Here is a 16,283-nt window from a genome sequence, read left to right as displayed (position 1 = left end):
TTCTGGTGATCAATCACCAAAACTGGAAGAAGATGATAATGGTGGGAGTTCGATGTGATGAAGAAATAGCATGAGGTGTTCGATAGAAATACAATTGCTGTGAGTAAAGTGTGTTCAATAGGTACTAGTCTTGTCTTAGTTGAGGTGTCTAAATGAAAATTGAAACCACTTTAAGGGGCGTCTATGTATTTTGGCCATATTAAAATCATCACAATCTTAGCTAGCATTTGGCCATAGATTCCCAAATTTGTTCTGAAAAATCTGATTTGGGTGAAGTTTGGTTTGAAGATGAAAATGTGTTTGGACATCAGTTTTCAAAACATATTTCCCAAATTTATTTTGAAAAAACACGAAACATGACTTATACCTATAAGTTCTAAAAACTATCACAAATACCCAACAATACCATTATCAATAACATTCATTATATTATCGCAAACCATAGTCCTGAACATAAATAAATTTGATACAAAATTATTATTTTTATAATAAACTACATGATACACTATCAGGTGGTCGAGAAGACGAAGCAACATTGTTACAAAATAATAAATGGTGGGCTCTTTTATAAAGTACAAAAGTTTGGGACAATTTTTAAAAAATATAATAGTGATATTTTGGCAAAATCAACTATTGGGATTTAAGATTTTGCCAAAATGTAGGCAAAATCTATGACCAAATATATATTTGCCAAATAACACCCAAATTTATTTTGACAAAATTTATGGCCAAATGGTCCTTAGTCTCAGTCTATGTATTTTGGCCATCTTAAAATCATCACAATCTTAGACTCAAACTCTTACAACCAAACAAAACTGACATTACTTGCACAGAATCTGTGTCTGTCACTTTATGGGGTCGTTTGGTAAGGTGTATAAGAATAACGTTGAATAAGATGTATTAGTAATGCAAAGATTAGTGATGCATGGATTAGTAGTGCAAGCATTAGTTATGTAAAAATTATTTCTTATCCACTATTTATTATAGTGTATTAAAAATTAAAATGCATTGTATAGTTTTTACGAAAATTAGTTATTTACAAAGATGCTCTTCATATTCTGCGGCTTAAAATCCAATTTTGTCTTTAACCATGTATTTAACCATAATAATGCATGCATTAATAGCCTTGATATTACTAATATCATAGTTTGCTATGTATTAGTTATATATAGGATAATACCAAATATTTGTTATAACTAATACTTGCATTAATAATACATAGATTAAAAAAATTCACCAAACAAGGGATTAATAATACCAAAAGCTAATACATGCATTATTTTCTATAATGCATCCTACACCCCTAAGATTCTATAAAGATTCTCTTAAAAAGAGTAAAAGAGTAACTTTACAATAAAAGTTGTTACATTTAGCGAATAATTAATAAAGAGACTTAGCTAATAGTTTGTGACTGACAAGGAACATTATTTCCTTGTGACTTTTCAAATTTGTACTATATTGAACTTCGGCAAGGATACTTCTAGCTGTGGTGCAGCAGCAGATGAAAGCAAATGGCCCGGAAATACCAAATTCTTGCAACCAGGAAACCATCAGTTCGATTTATTGAATCAAGAAACAAGACTGAGGGACAAGCAAGCAAGTGCTCAGGTATGCCAAAGAGTAAATTCCTATGTCATTTTCAGTTGGTACAAAGCAAATCCCTAAAATGGAAAGTGAGTGAAAGAAAGAAAGCAGATGTTACAAGAATGTTTAAATTATGACCCATGCATACCAGAAGAGAAACTAAACTGGCTAAACAAGAGAAGCTAATTTGGGAGTTATGATTTCAAGAAGACCCCTTGGATTCTCGACATGAACCCAATGACCGGAATTGGGAAGGGTATGATACGACATCTTGCCTTCAGATTCACCACCTCCATTGGAGGCAAGGCTTTCGAGTTTTTGGACAGTCTCAGGATCCCACCTATCACTTTTCTCAGCCCGCACAATCGCTATCTCTGTCCCTTTAGGTGGGTGCTCCAGCAGAGGGCAATAATCTTTCTCCCTAATAAGTTCCATGTTTCAGTAAACAACCTTCGAATAAAAGATTCTTATTGACTAGAAAAACTGAGAAGAGTACTGAAGAATGGATCGGGGTTTACCTGTAAGAATTAAACATCTCAATAGCAGCTTCAATATTAAAGGTCCATGTCATCTGATCCCCTGATTTCTGAAGATTGCTTCCCAGCCATTCTGATAACGCCTTTGAAAACCCAAGTTTCAACATGTGATCCACCAGCCATCTGAAATAAAATTCATGTCAGAGATATCGACATACAAAAACATGTAATCAACTGACAAAATAATAAGAGATCAATATTCAGGTAGGCAAGATTAGACTCGTAGAAAAGAGGTGCAAGTATTGTATGCTAAATACACTTGGGTTTTTTACTTCCCAGAAGTTAATTTAGCCTTAACCATGACATCTGGCAAGCTCATAGAGTTACTATGTACGACATAGTATAAAAAGCGCAAATGTTTTGAAGTGTCAGACTACTGCAAACCACATAATATGTGATTTTTCACCCATTCCAAGTCTTGCTGTTTTCTACGTCCAATTGAATGTTACAGACCAACCATTAATAATTAGCTAGACTTTTTTCTAAATCATCCGAAAATTATTGAAAACAAGTTGGTTGGATAATTCTGTATCAATCTGGACACCATAAATGAGACATACATCTTGAGCACAACTACTATAGACACACAACCAAAATGATGCTTATATCATGTTTAAAGAAAAAAGTGATCAGAGGGCATAGAGACTCCACTTTCGAGATGGGATTGATGAAGGTAGGCTCTGCAGTGTTTGCATAACTTTCTCTACTTCTCTACTGCTATCTTCAGGGTCCACCTTTCCAGGGACAGAATCCAATACCCAGAGCTGTTCTGCATCAGGTGAGTATAAATTAGCATATGAATTCAGTAAGACACGATGCAAGTGGTACAATCAGATGTAGGTAAAAGCAGTCGATTACTCAGATATTTCTGGAAACTGTATATTATCAAAGTACCCACGTGACTCACTTTTGGACGTCATTTCCACGTTTACTGGAATAGTTTGTGGAAAGTGGTTGCATAACCAAATTTGGAAGTGTGATTTCGCTGCCAAGCTAAGCTAGGGCAGCGCATGCAGCGGTTTCCAGGTTTATGTTGATTCAAGAGTTTGTAGATGCTCCAAAATGACAAGGACTTCCAAGTAAGAGACTTATTTTCAAGCATCAGTTCAGAGCGTAGATCTAGCTCACAGCAAAAGTTAAGTGCTTATCCTTTTTATAAAGGGGAGGACAATAAGAGGTCTGAAGGCAAAAACATAACATAGTGGGGATGAATCATAAGGTATTTCTACAACAAAAACCTACATAAGGAAACTCCCACGACTTTCTGCTTGCCCCTCCATGAAAAAAAAAAATATATGTATACAAAGTTATGTACATTCACATTTTCTGACTTTAACGCACTTTATCTTCTCAAAATACAGGCTACCATCTGGTTGTAGCTCCTTCATGGTTAGAACTTAGAATAGTTATCTATAAAGCATTCTAGATCAGGGAAGCAAAAAGATGGAACTACGAACATATAGAAAAGAAGGGAATTCAAAAGGGGGAAGAGAGAGAAAGTATTGACAGTGATGGAAATGCAAATACTTAACGTTGTGTATATATCTTTTACTTTTATTTTCTCTTCTTTCAAATATCTCCAAAACAAGGTTCTTTTCTTACTTGGTGTAATCAGGGATAAACAAAAATGTAACTTAAACTTCCTGAAAACATATTGCACTAAATGAAGGAGGACATTGCTTAAATCGGCAATGTTATATCTTGGATATTACTATGAAAAACTCAACAACTATATCTTTTATGATAACAATGGTGTCCGAGCCAATTCACGCGAACCTTTACTATTCCACCGGGTACCTACTACCTCCCACTGGCATAGAAAAAACTTTACAACTTTATCACATAGAAAGAGAAGCTTACTGAGATGGTAGGACAGAAAACACGGTTAAAATTAAACTATCATTCACCAAATAAATCTGTAACATGATTTATAACAGCTAATCTGATCTGTTATTCATAAATGAACTTCAAAAGATGGTCCTAGATATAAAATTTTCAATCAATTGCAACAAAGAGCAAGCACCTGCTTGGGCAATCGAGCTGATTGGCCATAAACACCACGAGAGCAGCTCTCAGCATACTGCAAGGCGACCTTGCCACCCATGGAATGCCCTATGACAACATCAGGCCAATCCCAACCCTGTGAATTCACCAAATTAGCCACATCTTTAGCAGCGTTTTCCATATCATGAGGTGGCACGAAGCCTTCAATTTCAGCTGACTTCCCATGATTCCTCAAATCCACAAGAACCATCCTCCAATTTACACCATCTAAAACAACAAACAGATTGAAGCATATGTTAATAATTCTGAACTTACAGGACCTAACTTATAGAGAACTCTATGAATTAAAAATGAATTTAACTACTATGCACCAACAGTGCAATGAGTTTTTATACTGTCAGGTCTTCCCTACCATACTCACAAGGTAGGGGTAAGGTCTGCGTACACACTACCCTCCCCAGACCCCACGGTGTGGGATAATACTGGGTATGTTGTTGTTGCAGGTCTTCTATACCAGTTTGTCTTTTACTTCTTGTGGCAGGTAACCTGCATTACTTTCATTATTACAAATACTACTTTTTATGGAGGCTTGATATTTCTATTGGGTGACCTAATAATGTAAGAGAAAATCTTTTTGTATTTGTTGGATGAGACATGCGAGTCTGTTATGTCCATTTTTTTCATCCACTCTATCAAAATGATCAAAAAGGAAGGCTAGCTTGCTTCTTATTCCCGTGTTTGATCTCTTCAATCTCTGTCTGGCTCATCGTCAAATCCTGCAGCAGCTAGTTACTAGGCCTTAGTCTTGGGCTGATCTAAGACTTCAATCAACTCCTTGGTACTTCGATCCAGTCAATTGACGGATCAAGAGGCTAATCTCTTTTGTTTGGGGTATATAAGTTAAACTAATTAAAGATTAGTCTAGTTAGGGATTTGTATGGACCTAACTATCCCTAGTAGTTAGGTCCATTGTTAGCTGAAAAGTCTGATTAGAGACATGTATGTCTTAGTGATAAAATTAAAAAAATAATTCCTAATTCGCCTTAAACGACGAAATTATTCACCTACATTGGAATGAAATTGATCTGAATAATAATGTCTTTAGAGAATGCATATAAGGGTTCCCCAACTAATTTGACTAGTTTGATATTGAGATGTACCTGCAGAAAGGGAGGTAAAATTTTAACCTAACAGGACCTAATTAGCACAGATTATTAACTAAATTGAGATCGAGACGTAGTTGATTAAGTGACTAAAATACCTGCAGAAAGGGAGGAAGCGAGGGATCGGGAGAATGATCGCCAATTACGACCGGAACCTAAGAGGCCGTGAAGTATAAAAGCTGTGAAATTGTAAGGTTTTTCCGGCGAAGACCGGACTTCTTCGAAAGCTACAGTGGCAATGGAACGGTTTGGCTGGTGGATATACGGTGTCAAAATGGTTAAAACCCGGTTCAGGAGTCTACGGCCCTCTACCGGTTTGGTTTTGCAAATGCTCGACATTATCGGTCTGGGTTTCTGCTTTAAGTTCCGTGCTTAACTGCTATAAACACTACTGCTTCGGTTTAATTTATACTGGTATTTGCGTGAGTGCAGAATTCAAAGAAAGAAGGGAAGATATTTGATATATTATGGTCTTAAATATGTAAAATAAAATTGTATGAATACAAAATTTGGAAATTTTGTGATGCTGACACATAGTAACATATTTGTATGATTATCAAATTTTGTCATAAAAGTAAAATAAGAAGTTAAATTAAATTATACAAAAAATTAAAAATATCATTTTTTTAATTCAACAGTCGCTTGATTTAAAAATATCATTTTTTTAATTTAATAGTCGCCTATTGATCCCACGGAAAATGTATGTTCACTTTTGGTGTTTCTATAATTGAAGGAATATTAAATGCTTTTGTTTGATAAAGACATCGGATAGTACAAGATTTTTAATTTACTTAGGTCAATAGTACAAGAATTACTTATTACTTGAACTATTAAAGCTAAAGTAATTTTATAGGGGATACCAAAGAATGAGGGCTCATTAGGACTTCCTTTATTGGAAGATAATATTCATTAAGTATTCGAAAAGTCGAGAGAAACAAAATTATGGGTCATTCTCCAACTTAATTAAATTTTGAGTATTATATGAGTGGTCACTATGTGTAGAATAGTTTTATATGAATTATCATATCCAACTAAACATTTCTCAAACATTCTCTTAACAAAATCGGTAAAATTCTATCTCTATGTTTGTTTCTACTGCTAGTTGTTTTCAATTTTATTAAGAGAATGGATTATTCAAGACTTTACTGTAGGCATTACTAATACCGGTCACTGATTTATAGCATATTTGGCCAAGTTTCTCCAAGTTGAAAAATATTTTTTTTTCCTCAAAAAAATATTTTTTTTTCAAAGTTGAAGTGTTTGGTCAAACTTTTAGAAGGAAAATAAGTGATTTTGAGTTGAAGCAGAAGGAGTTTTGGAAAAGCAGAAAAAATAGTTTCTTCCCATAAGCACTTTTTTTATAATCACTTTTGAGAAAAAAATACATTTAAAAATACTTTTTAAAAGTTTGGAGAAACACTAATGACTACTTAAAAATATTTTTAAATTAATTAGCGAAACACAAATTATTTCTAATCAAAAATACTTTTGAAAAAATTTATTTTGAATAAAAAATACTCCTTATAATAAAGTTGATTTTTCAAGCTTCGTCAAACAAGCTATAAGTCGAGTACAACTTATATAAATTTGGGCTTATTAGGATAGCCAACCTATGATTGCAGCTACCAGCAATGAATAACAGTCGGCATAGGTTGGGAGAGAACTAGAGAAAGAAAAAGAATTTGAAGAGTTCACATTAAAAGAGAAAATAAGTACTACTAAAAAACTTGACAGCTGTGGGATTTGAACCCACGCCCTTTCGGACCAGAGCCTAAATCTGGCGCCTTAGACCACTCGGCCAAACTGTCGTACAATGTTGAAGTTCATCGCTTATTTTATTTGTATACTTATCAAGTCATTACTGATTAGTTTTAAGTTGTTGATTAGTTGCTACTCGCTATAATTACTTTTTGCGCACTAACCAAATCGATCAGATACATGCATATAGCTATAAGCACACAAACTAATTAATATTGACAATTCGTACTTAACAAGCATAATATTAACTATGTTATCGTAAAGTATGACATTATATGTGACAACATAATACCATATATTATCATAAAGTGTGGAGTTAAATGTACGAATTACACAAGTTCAGTTGAGAAAGGTGATCAGTAAGAATAAAAACCACTTTAACCACCCCACGAGCTCTTGTTATACGTAGGGTAAATGGTTTGGTTCGGCCGGTTATTTTATATAATTTGTACCGTATCAATTTTTCAGTTATTCTATTATATATAATTAAAACTAAACCTTTTAAAATTGTCTCAATCATGTCGGTTTCTCTTCGTTATCGGTACGATTCAGTTAATTTTCGGTATTTTTTTAAAATGTAAAAATCACTAGTAAAAGTAGTATGCAATAACGTACATACTTTTACAGGACTTAATAAAACTCTCTACACAATTTTATTGTTTAAATGGTGATGAATTATGAAAACATGAAAGATGACCTGAGTATAGATCCATCAACTACTCTACTGATACTTAAAAGAAACCACGCAAAGACAAAGAAAAGATAAATCACACAAGTCAAAAGATATTAACCAAGTTGGGACTCAAGAACAAAGTCATAAAAGATTAAATACTCAAAAAGATAAATCTAAATCATACGAAAGGAAACATATTCAATACAATGTAGTTTGCTACTCAAAATCGTTGGAATACTTTATGTCTTACTAGTGAATATGCTGGAAATAATTTAGTTTCAGTAGGAATAGCATAATAGGTTTGGGAATTAGGATTTTGATCTTAATTATTTGTTGGCTTGTAACCATTTTCATAATTCCAAGACCCAAGAAAATATTTAGTACATTATTATTTTTAACCTAATATATAAATATATTTTCCATATGTAAATTTATTCGGTATGGTTCGGTATTTTTTCTGTTGTTTACCCAAGAAAAGATAACAATTAAATTTGTATGTGGTTTTAAGGATACATGGATTAATTCAATACAAATAATAAATTGCGTTAGATCAAACAGATAAAAGACGTAATAGATTGTCAAACCACTCAAGGAGGGTGATTCCGGACTCGATAACAGCCTTAATAAGATGTTTGCCCTCGATCCCGGACTCACAATAACGAAGCACTGATGAACAAGAGTAAGAACTTTGAATAACAGAGAAAATAAGAGTGTATTGCTTTGATATGCGTGTTTCCCTAACTATAATAAATAATCAAACCCCCTTTATATAGTAGAGGAGTTTTACCCTAAGTACAATTCTATAAAAGGTAAATTTTTTTATGTTTAACCAATCACTGATTCTCTGCCGATACGTGCTGAGATCCACGCCGTGATATCTGGCTGGTCACGGATATTACGACCTTTTATTGGTCGTGCTCGGTTACCTGGTAGTGCTCTCCGAGGCCTTTGGGATTCGAACCGAACTCGGGGTCATGACCCCGATACTCCCGAGTCCGGATGCTTTGCCCGGACCCCCGCTCGAGGGGCTCCTGGTCTCGATTCTGGTTCCTTGCCATTATGTCTCTTGCTCTGTTTGCTTCATTGGAAGCCGAGGCATCTCATGGGCTCAGTTTCACCCGTATACAGATAGTCCCCTCGTTTCACGGAGAGTAAGTTTACGGAAACAACGAGAAACGACATGAACACCTCGATTCCTTCCCCAACACGCCGTAACAAAAACAAAAAAAGATTCGAAATATCTCGTCAGACGTGTCATAATGACTTCAAATGCGTGTCAGCCGTCAGCATGCCGTCCTTGGATATGAAACGACGGGAAGCCTCTATAAATACTCCTCGCCTTCGTTCATTTTTTACCTTTTGACCAAGCTTCTACCCTCGTACCTTTAGGATATCACTGCCTCTCTTCATACCCTAATATATTTACCTTCGTTCTTCAAGAGGTTTCAGCAAATGGCAAGTTTTCGTTTATCTTTTACCCAAACCAGCATGTTTGATTTTCTCACCAAGTTTTTACCCTTCATTTCCTAATCTTCCTTCTCAGTTATTCTAATGTTTTTCTAGGTAACAATGGCAAAGACTTCTAAGACTATTCCCCAAAAGTTGTTACTTCTTCTTCACGGCCGACCGCTGAAGCCGAGGAGAGTACTCCCGATGTGGTTGACCTCGAAAGGTCTGCTCCGGGCGCGTATACCGATGAACCGGCAACCGAACCTCCCTTGAAAAACCCTCATCGGTGCAAGTCCGATTCGAGGCGGTATCTAGGTACATTTTCTCCATCACCGAGGTTGTCCTTCCTGCAGTTCGCAAGGACTGCGGCTAGGCGGATAAGGATATAGTAATCCTCGGGCCCGATGACGACATTACTACCCATGTAGAGAGGCATCTGAGTGTTCTCACTTACCTCTTCACACTGTGCCCAGTGGACCCGGTTATTCTGGACTTCTTATGAGGTATGAAGTGTGCCTCGGTCATATCCACCCATTGCTGTGGAGGATCGTAATCCTCCTCCGATTATTTGTGAACAAAATCGACTCTTGTTTGTTCACCATCAATCATCTACTCCGCATGTATAATCCCTGAATCTTCCGAGCGGCGGGGGTTGAAAAGCTCGTACGACGAGCCAACAAAGCCCCATTTTCAAGCATCGACGAGGATCGGGATCAGGGCTGGCAGTGACGCTTTGTCCGGGTGAGGACCGCAGACTTGATCCCTGCCGAGTTCAGGCCATTCCCCGATAAGTGTAATGTGTCACGTAAGCATAACTTTCTTATAAATGTCGATTTTGTGTTTTATCTTCCCCTTTTCTCATCGTTATGTGTTGTGGTGTAGGCCTTGCTCGAGTTTCAAACGCCATTCCTCGGCTCAAGGAGTGGATCGAGAGTATTTGCTTGTAGATGCCTTATTCTGAGCGCATATGGTGTGAGCTCTCGAAGGGCCGCTGAGAGGCTCGTTCTCACGGTAAGATTTCTTTCCTGAATAAGTAACATTGGGACCCCCTTTTAGCATCACATTCTCATTTCCTTTATGTTCTTTTCGCAGGCTTGCCTAAGACCATTGAGCTTAGGCCTTCAGTATGGGATGAGGACTTGTCTGTTAATCCCTCCGCCTTGGGACAACCCAGGGCTGCTGCAGGAGAGAAGAAGAAATGAAAGGCTCCGAGTTCCCCGAGCTGGGAGAAGAAGAAACCAAGAATAAGATTGGCTCACAAGCCAAAGGAGAGTTCTGGCTCTCGAGCACCTGACTCGGGCTTGCTTTATCGGCTCAGGGATGAGACCGAGGAGGATGATATTACTGTGGCCTGTAGATCGATCTCCCCCGAAGAGCAGGTGATTGTTGAACGAGAGATTCAGGAGGCTGACCTCCATTAGAATACGGAAGTCGATGAGGAGATCGGATCCTAGACTTCCCGGAATGCCGACCATGTCCCGAAGTAGACACCCAGTGTAATAGATATTTCAGGGTCACCTTTTTATACCGAGTCTATGCTCGAAGAGGCTCGAACGATAAAGGAGTGGTCCAACAAAGGGGCCTATGGTACGGACGATCCCCCCATTCCTTTTTTTTGAAGGTATGGACTCAACCGTCTTGGAATGCTTCTCCGGGTTGGGTGATTTGGATGTGCTGAGGAAAGACCCATATTCGAAGGTCGGCGGGCTGAACTCGAGCCCAAAATTAATCAATCGATTCCCCGCGCCGAGCATGGATCCCAACCGAAAGCGGTCAATAATCATCACCGTCCCGGAGGATGCCTGGATTGTTTCCACCCCCGTTGGAGTGGCTAGTTACCTTCGGTGCCTCGTAACCGAAGAAGACCATGCTAAAATGAACGAGGTGGATACACCGTGCATGTTTAACGAAGCACAGCAGGCGCTGAACCGGGTAAGGCGTCATTACACTCTTTCGTCTTTGGATTTACTTATTGACATCTGTCATGTCTTTTCTTTTATTCTTTTATATTTTTGCAGGCCTCTGTACTTCATCATGAAAGTTTTCTTTGGTACAGAGCTGAGGTCAACCGGATCGAGGCTAAGGTCAAGGTGCTTGCTGAGAAGAGGGACATGTATAAGCTTATCAGCGAGCAACGTGAAGAAGGGACCAAGAGTCTTCGGGCTGAGTTAGATGTGGCCCAGAAGGAGCATGCTGACCTAGTGGAATAGGTAAAGATTTTCAAAGTTAGTGATGATGAGTTAGACATGGTGATTAACGGCCAAACCCCGCAGGTCCAGTAGAAGGTTGACAGGATTGACCAACTCCGGGCCGAGATGGACGAGGTCAAGGCGATGGCCGAGGGGTGGAAAGGAAAAATGGACCGATTGGCCTTGGAAAAGGAGACTGCCCGGGAGCAGCTGGTATCGATAGAGGTCCAACTCCGAGTGACGAGATAGAAGGCCGAAGCACGGCCTCAACTAATCGAAGACCCCTAGTCTCATCTGGGCGTAGCCATTGCTGAACGGGATGCCCTCGGCAAAGAGCTCGAAAAAGCGAAGTCTGCGTCGGAAATAACTAGGGCCGATGCTGCAGAGATGGTGGCCCAGTACATAGCTGATGCTGAGGCAGCTCAGGACCACCTGAAAGTCACTGTTGAGTACGTGAAGTGGTTGTCCCGAAGGGAAGCTCTCGAGGAGGTTCATGCTCGGAGTTTCGACCTGTCGGCCAAGATCGAAGATGCAAAAAGGATCGAAGCCGAGGCCAATAAGCTGGCTGACCCTGAGGGTGAGGAAGGCTCTGAAGGCTCCGACGAACCGGAGGATGGCGAAGACCCCGACGGCTCCGGTGACGAGGCAGGTTCTGGTCAAGATCAAGTTTAGGTGCCTTAGGGATATTTCTTTGTTTATGTATTTTGCCCATTTTGTTGAGGCCTCTATCATTGGCCTTTGTAAAATACTGTTATTACAATGTATCTAAGGTTTTTTTTTCCCTTTGGCAATTTTTGAGTTCGTTTCTTTTGGCTTCTCCTTTACGATTGCAAAGTTTTCAAATGCCTTAGCATGGAATAAAACGTAGAAATAAGGTCTTGTTCGGAGGTTCAGACAAGACTCGTTCTTGATGTAAATTTTGTTTGAGTTTTTGTGTGTGTGGGGCTCGGGGGATCGGTATGAACGGAAGCTTTCCCCGAGGTACTTGTTTAGATATTTTAGATTATAGCTTTGCCAAGGGTAGCCTTTGAACCGGTTTGGAATTTTTGAAGGCCTTTATGTTTTGATTATGGGCTTCGAACGTCTCCGAGCCATTTCTAGGTTGGCCGTAGACTCTTAAGTTTGGGCATTACCTAATAAGCTTTGTACCCCCGGTCTTTGATACTCGATCCGTCCGAACCTGACTTGGACGACAGTCCTTGAGTGGGGGTGGCCGTAGCCTTTTAAGTTTAGGCACTGCATAATAGGCTTCTGTGCCTCTGACCTTTGATAGTCCGAGCCGTCCGAACCTGTCTTGGACAGCAGCCCCCGAGTGGGGGGTGGCCGTATCCTTTTAAGTTTAGGCACTGCCTAATAGGCTTCTGTGGCTTTGATAGCCCAAGTCATCTGAGTTTGCCATGAACGACAGTCCCTGAGTGGGGGTGATCTCTTGGATCCAGATAGAGGCAGCCTTTGGGCTCGATATCCTTAAGAAACAAAATGTAATAGTCTTAAGGGACAAAATATGTATCTGCAAGGTAGAAATTTTCTTTCATTACTGTGTGTAATATACAAGATTGTAAGTGAGTACAAGCTTCGTGTTATGGATTAGGTGGTCTATTTGGGCATGGTTCACTTGACTGTTTGGCCCTTAAAATAAATTATATCCACCGAGCCTAGACTGTTCAAGCACAAAGTTTCCTTCCTTGCTAAAATCATTACCCGAGGGTGATGGCCCCCAGTAATCGTGGTCTACCGTCGAGAGGGCTCGGATATTGTTGATGTGACCATCGATTCCGGTTCATAATCGGTTTTTGATCCTAAGTTAGCACGATCCACTGGTTCCTCGTTAAAAACCTTACCGAAAAACTCATTTGGGACAAAATCGGTTCAAGGGAAAAAGAGTGCAACGCGTGCTTTCAGACCTAACAGATGCACCATTCTTTGGTTGTTGCATGCAAGTGTTAGTCCAGTTTGCAATATATGTAAAGAAGAGAAAGAATGGTGTCGTACCTTAGCAGTACTATCATTTTAAGTGGGGCACGTTCCAATTGTTTGGAAGTTGCTCACCGTTCCCTACTTCGAGCTTGTATGAACTTGTACTAGTAATCTCGATAATTCGATATGGACCTTCCAGTTCGGCCCCAGCTTCCCTTCGTTTGGGTTCTGGGTATTCAATGTCACCTTTCTTAATACCAAGTCCTCGATATTGAAGTGTAGGAAGTTGGCTCTCCGGTTGTAATACCTTTCGATCCATTGTTTATGGGTGGCCAATCGGACGAGGGAGACCTCGCGCCTCTCGTCCAATAGTTCCAGGCTCGTGCTCATGGCCTCATCTTCAGTCGCATATCGGAACTTGAAACTTGGTTCTCCTACCTCGATCGGTATTAGCTTCGATGCCGTAGGCCAACAAGAATAGGGTGACTCCGGTACTAGATTTTGAGGTCGTACGGTATGTCCATATGACTTCGGGCAAAATGTTCTTCCATTTCCCTTTGGCATCGGTCAATCTCTTCTTAAGGTTTGGGAGTATGGTTTTGTTTGTAAACTCTGCTTGCCCGTTCCCACTAGGGTGGTAGGGTGTTGATAGGATCCTCTTGATCTTATGGTTTTCGAAAAATTTGTTCACATTACTGCCGATGAACTGCTTCTCGTTGTCATATACGATCTCAGCCGACATTCCAAACCGACATATTATGTGGTCCCAAATAAAATCAATAACTTCTTTCTCCCTGACTTTCTCAAATGCCTAAGCTTCAACACATTTTAAAAAAATAGTCAATCATGAATAATATAAATTGAGCCTTACCAAGTGCCCATGGTAGAGGACCGACGATGTCCATTCCCCATTTCATGAATGGACAAGGTGACAAAGACCGAATGCAACATCTTTCTCTATATCGATACGAACTCCTTAGCATCTTTCTCCATATCGATCTAGTAATAGTCGATTCTGATTATTTTACGGACTAACGATTCGGCCCCTGAGTGGTTCCCGCAGGTGCCTTAGTGAACTTCCCTCAAAACGTGACTTCCGACCCCAGACATACGTCAAGTGGGCCATCGAATGTTATTCTGAATAGGGTGTTATCTTCGGACATGCTGAACCTGGACGCCTTCTTACGCAGAGCTCTTGATTCTTTAGGATCCGAGGGTAGTTTCCCGATCTTTAGGTAATCTACATACTTATTTCTCCAGTCCCAAGTTAAGCTTGTCGAGTTTATCTCGGTGTGGCCTTCTTCTACTACCAATTTTATGAGTTGTACGATCGGTCCTGAGTTGAACTCATCCTCATCAACTGACGACCCCAAGTTGGATAGAGCATCGACTTTGCTGTTTTGATCTCGGGGTACGTGTTGCAGGGTCCACTCCTTATTAGTCACCACAAAGAGGGGATCACATTTAGCTTCGATCACTTCGACCCCCAGGATTTTAGCCAATTCGAGACCTACAATCATGGCCTCATACTCGACCTCGTTGTTAGTCAGTTTCACAGTTCTAATATATTATCTAACTACGTTACTTGTGGATGGTTTTCACACGATGCCAAGCCCGGACCCTTTTGCGTTTGAGACACCGTCCGTAAAGAGGGTCCAGATTCCCGAGGAAGTCCCCGAGTTCAACAACAATTCCCTTTCGATTTCGGGTATTAAGGTCGGCGTGAAGTCAGCCACGAAGTCTACCAAAATTTGGGATTTGATTGTGGTTCGGGGTCGATATTCGATATCGTACCTGCTAATTTCCACGTCCCATTTGGCTAATCGTCCCGATAGCTCGGTTTTATCCATTATGTTTCCTAACGGGTAAGTAGTTACGACACATATGGGATGTCATTGAAAATATGGCTTTAACTTCCGTGAGGCGCTTAGCAAAGCGAGCGCCAACTTCTCCAGGTGAGGATACCGATCTTCGGCCTCGCCTAAAGTCCTACTAACATAATAGATAGGAAATTACGTACCTTCCTTTTCTCGGACTAGGACCCCACTTACCGCTATCTCGGATATTGCTAAGTACGGGTATAGTTGCTCATCTGCCTTTAGAGTATGAAGCAAAGGTGGGTTCGAAAGGTACCACTTGAGTTCTTCCAAAGCTTGTTGGCACTCTGGTGTCCATGAGAAGTTATTCTTCCTCTTTAACAACGAGAAGAACCGATGGATCTGACTCCAAATGTGCATTTCTCCGGGTTCAGCTTCATATTGTATTTCTTTAGTATGTTGAAGGTTTGCTGCAAATGTTCCAAATGGCCTTCTGCTCGTAGGGACTTTACCTATTTGTTCTTTGAACATCTGGTTTACTAGGAGTTGGTAAGTGGCACGAACGACATTACATTATAACAATAGGTGCCAGAATTAGTGATGAAGAAAGTTTTTTCCTGATCGCCCGGTTCTATCCGAATTTGGTTGTACCCAGAATATGCGTCGAGAAAGCTGAGGATCTCGTGGCCAGCTGTAGCATCGATCATGCGATCGATGTTGGGCAGAGGAAAAGAGTCATCGGGGAATGCCTTGTTCAGGTCTTTGTAGTCTACACACATTCTTAATTTATTTCCTTTTTAGGGACCATTATTATGTTCGCAAACCAATCCGAGTACTTAACTTCCCGAATATAGCCTATTTTAAGGAGTTTAAATACCTCGTCTTTGATGAATGCGTGCTTGACTTCAGACTGAGGCCTCCTTTTCTGTTTAATCGGGCGAAACTTCAGATCCAAGCTCAACTTGTGAGTAGTTATTTCCGGTGGGATCCCCATCATGTAAAGATGGGACTAAGAGAAACAATCTATGTTAGCTATAAGGAGTTCAATGAGTTTTTTCCTGAGCTCGCGACTTAATCCCATGCCTAGCTATACCTTCCGATCAGGCAGGTGCTCGATCAGTATGACTTGCTCCAGCTCCTCTACCGTTGACTTGGTGGCATCAGAATCATCAGTGGCTATGAAAGACCTGGGA

General features: G+C 39.8%; 1 protein-coding gene and 1 non-coding gene across 3 annotated transcripts; both read right to left on the bottom strand.

Annotated features, from left to right (window-relative positions):
* Positions 1-1,609: 1,609 nt before the first annotated feature.
* Positions 1,610-5,715, bottom strand: LOC104096349 (uncharacterized). 2 transcript variants are annotated; one of them, XM_009602712.4, is made up of 5 exons: positions 5,386-5,715; positions 4,144-4,391; positions 2,772-2,884; positions 2,103-2,243; positions 1,610-2,005 (listed from the first exon to the last, which is right to left on the bottom strand). In XM_009602712.4, the coding sequence occupies exons 1-5, from the start codon at positions 5,624-5,626 to the stop codon at positions 1,753-1,755; spliced, it is 996 nt and encodes a 331-aa protein (XP_009601007.1). In that variant the 5' UTR covers positions 5,627-5,715; the 3' UTR covers positions 1,610-1,752. The 2 variants fall into 2 exon arrangements, with proteins under 2 accessions (XP_009601007.1, XP_033512052.1); XM_033656161.2 differs by lacking the exon at positions 5,386-5,715 and adding an exon at positions 5,193-5,279.
* Positions 5,716-7,015: 1,300 nt separating this feature from the next.
* TRNAL-UAG (transfer RNA leucine (anticodon UAG)) lies at positions 7,016-7,095 on the bottom strand. Its single transcript has one exon. It is a non-coding gene; the product is annotated as a tRNA-Leu (tRNA).
* Between the last annotated feature and the right edge of the window lie 9,188 nt (positions 7,096-16,283).

Source organism: Nicotiana tomentosiformis, chromosome 2 (genome assembly GCF_000390325.3).
Source record: "Nicotiana tomentosiformis chromosome 2, ASM39032v3, whole genome shotgun sequence".
NCBI lineage: Eukaryota > Viridiplantae > Streptophyta > Magnoliopsida > Solanales > Solanaceae > Nicotiana > Nicotiana tomentosiformis.
This window is presented reverse-complemented; position numbering and strand designations above follow the sequence as displayed.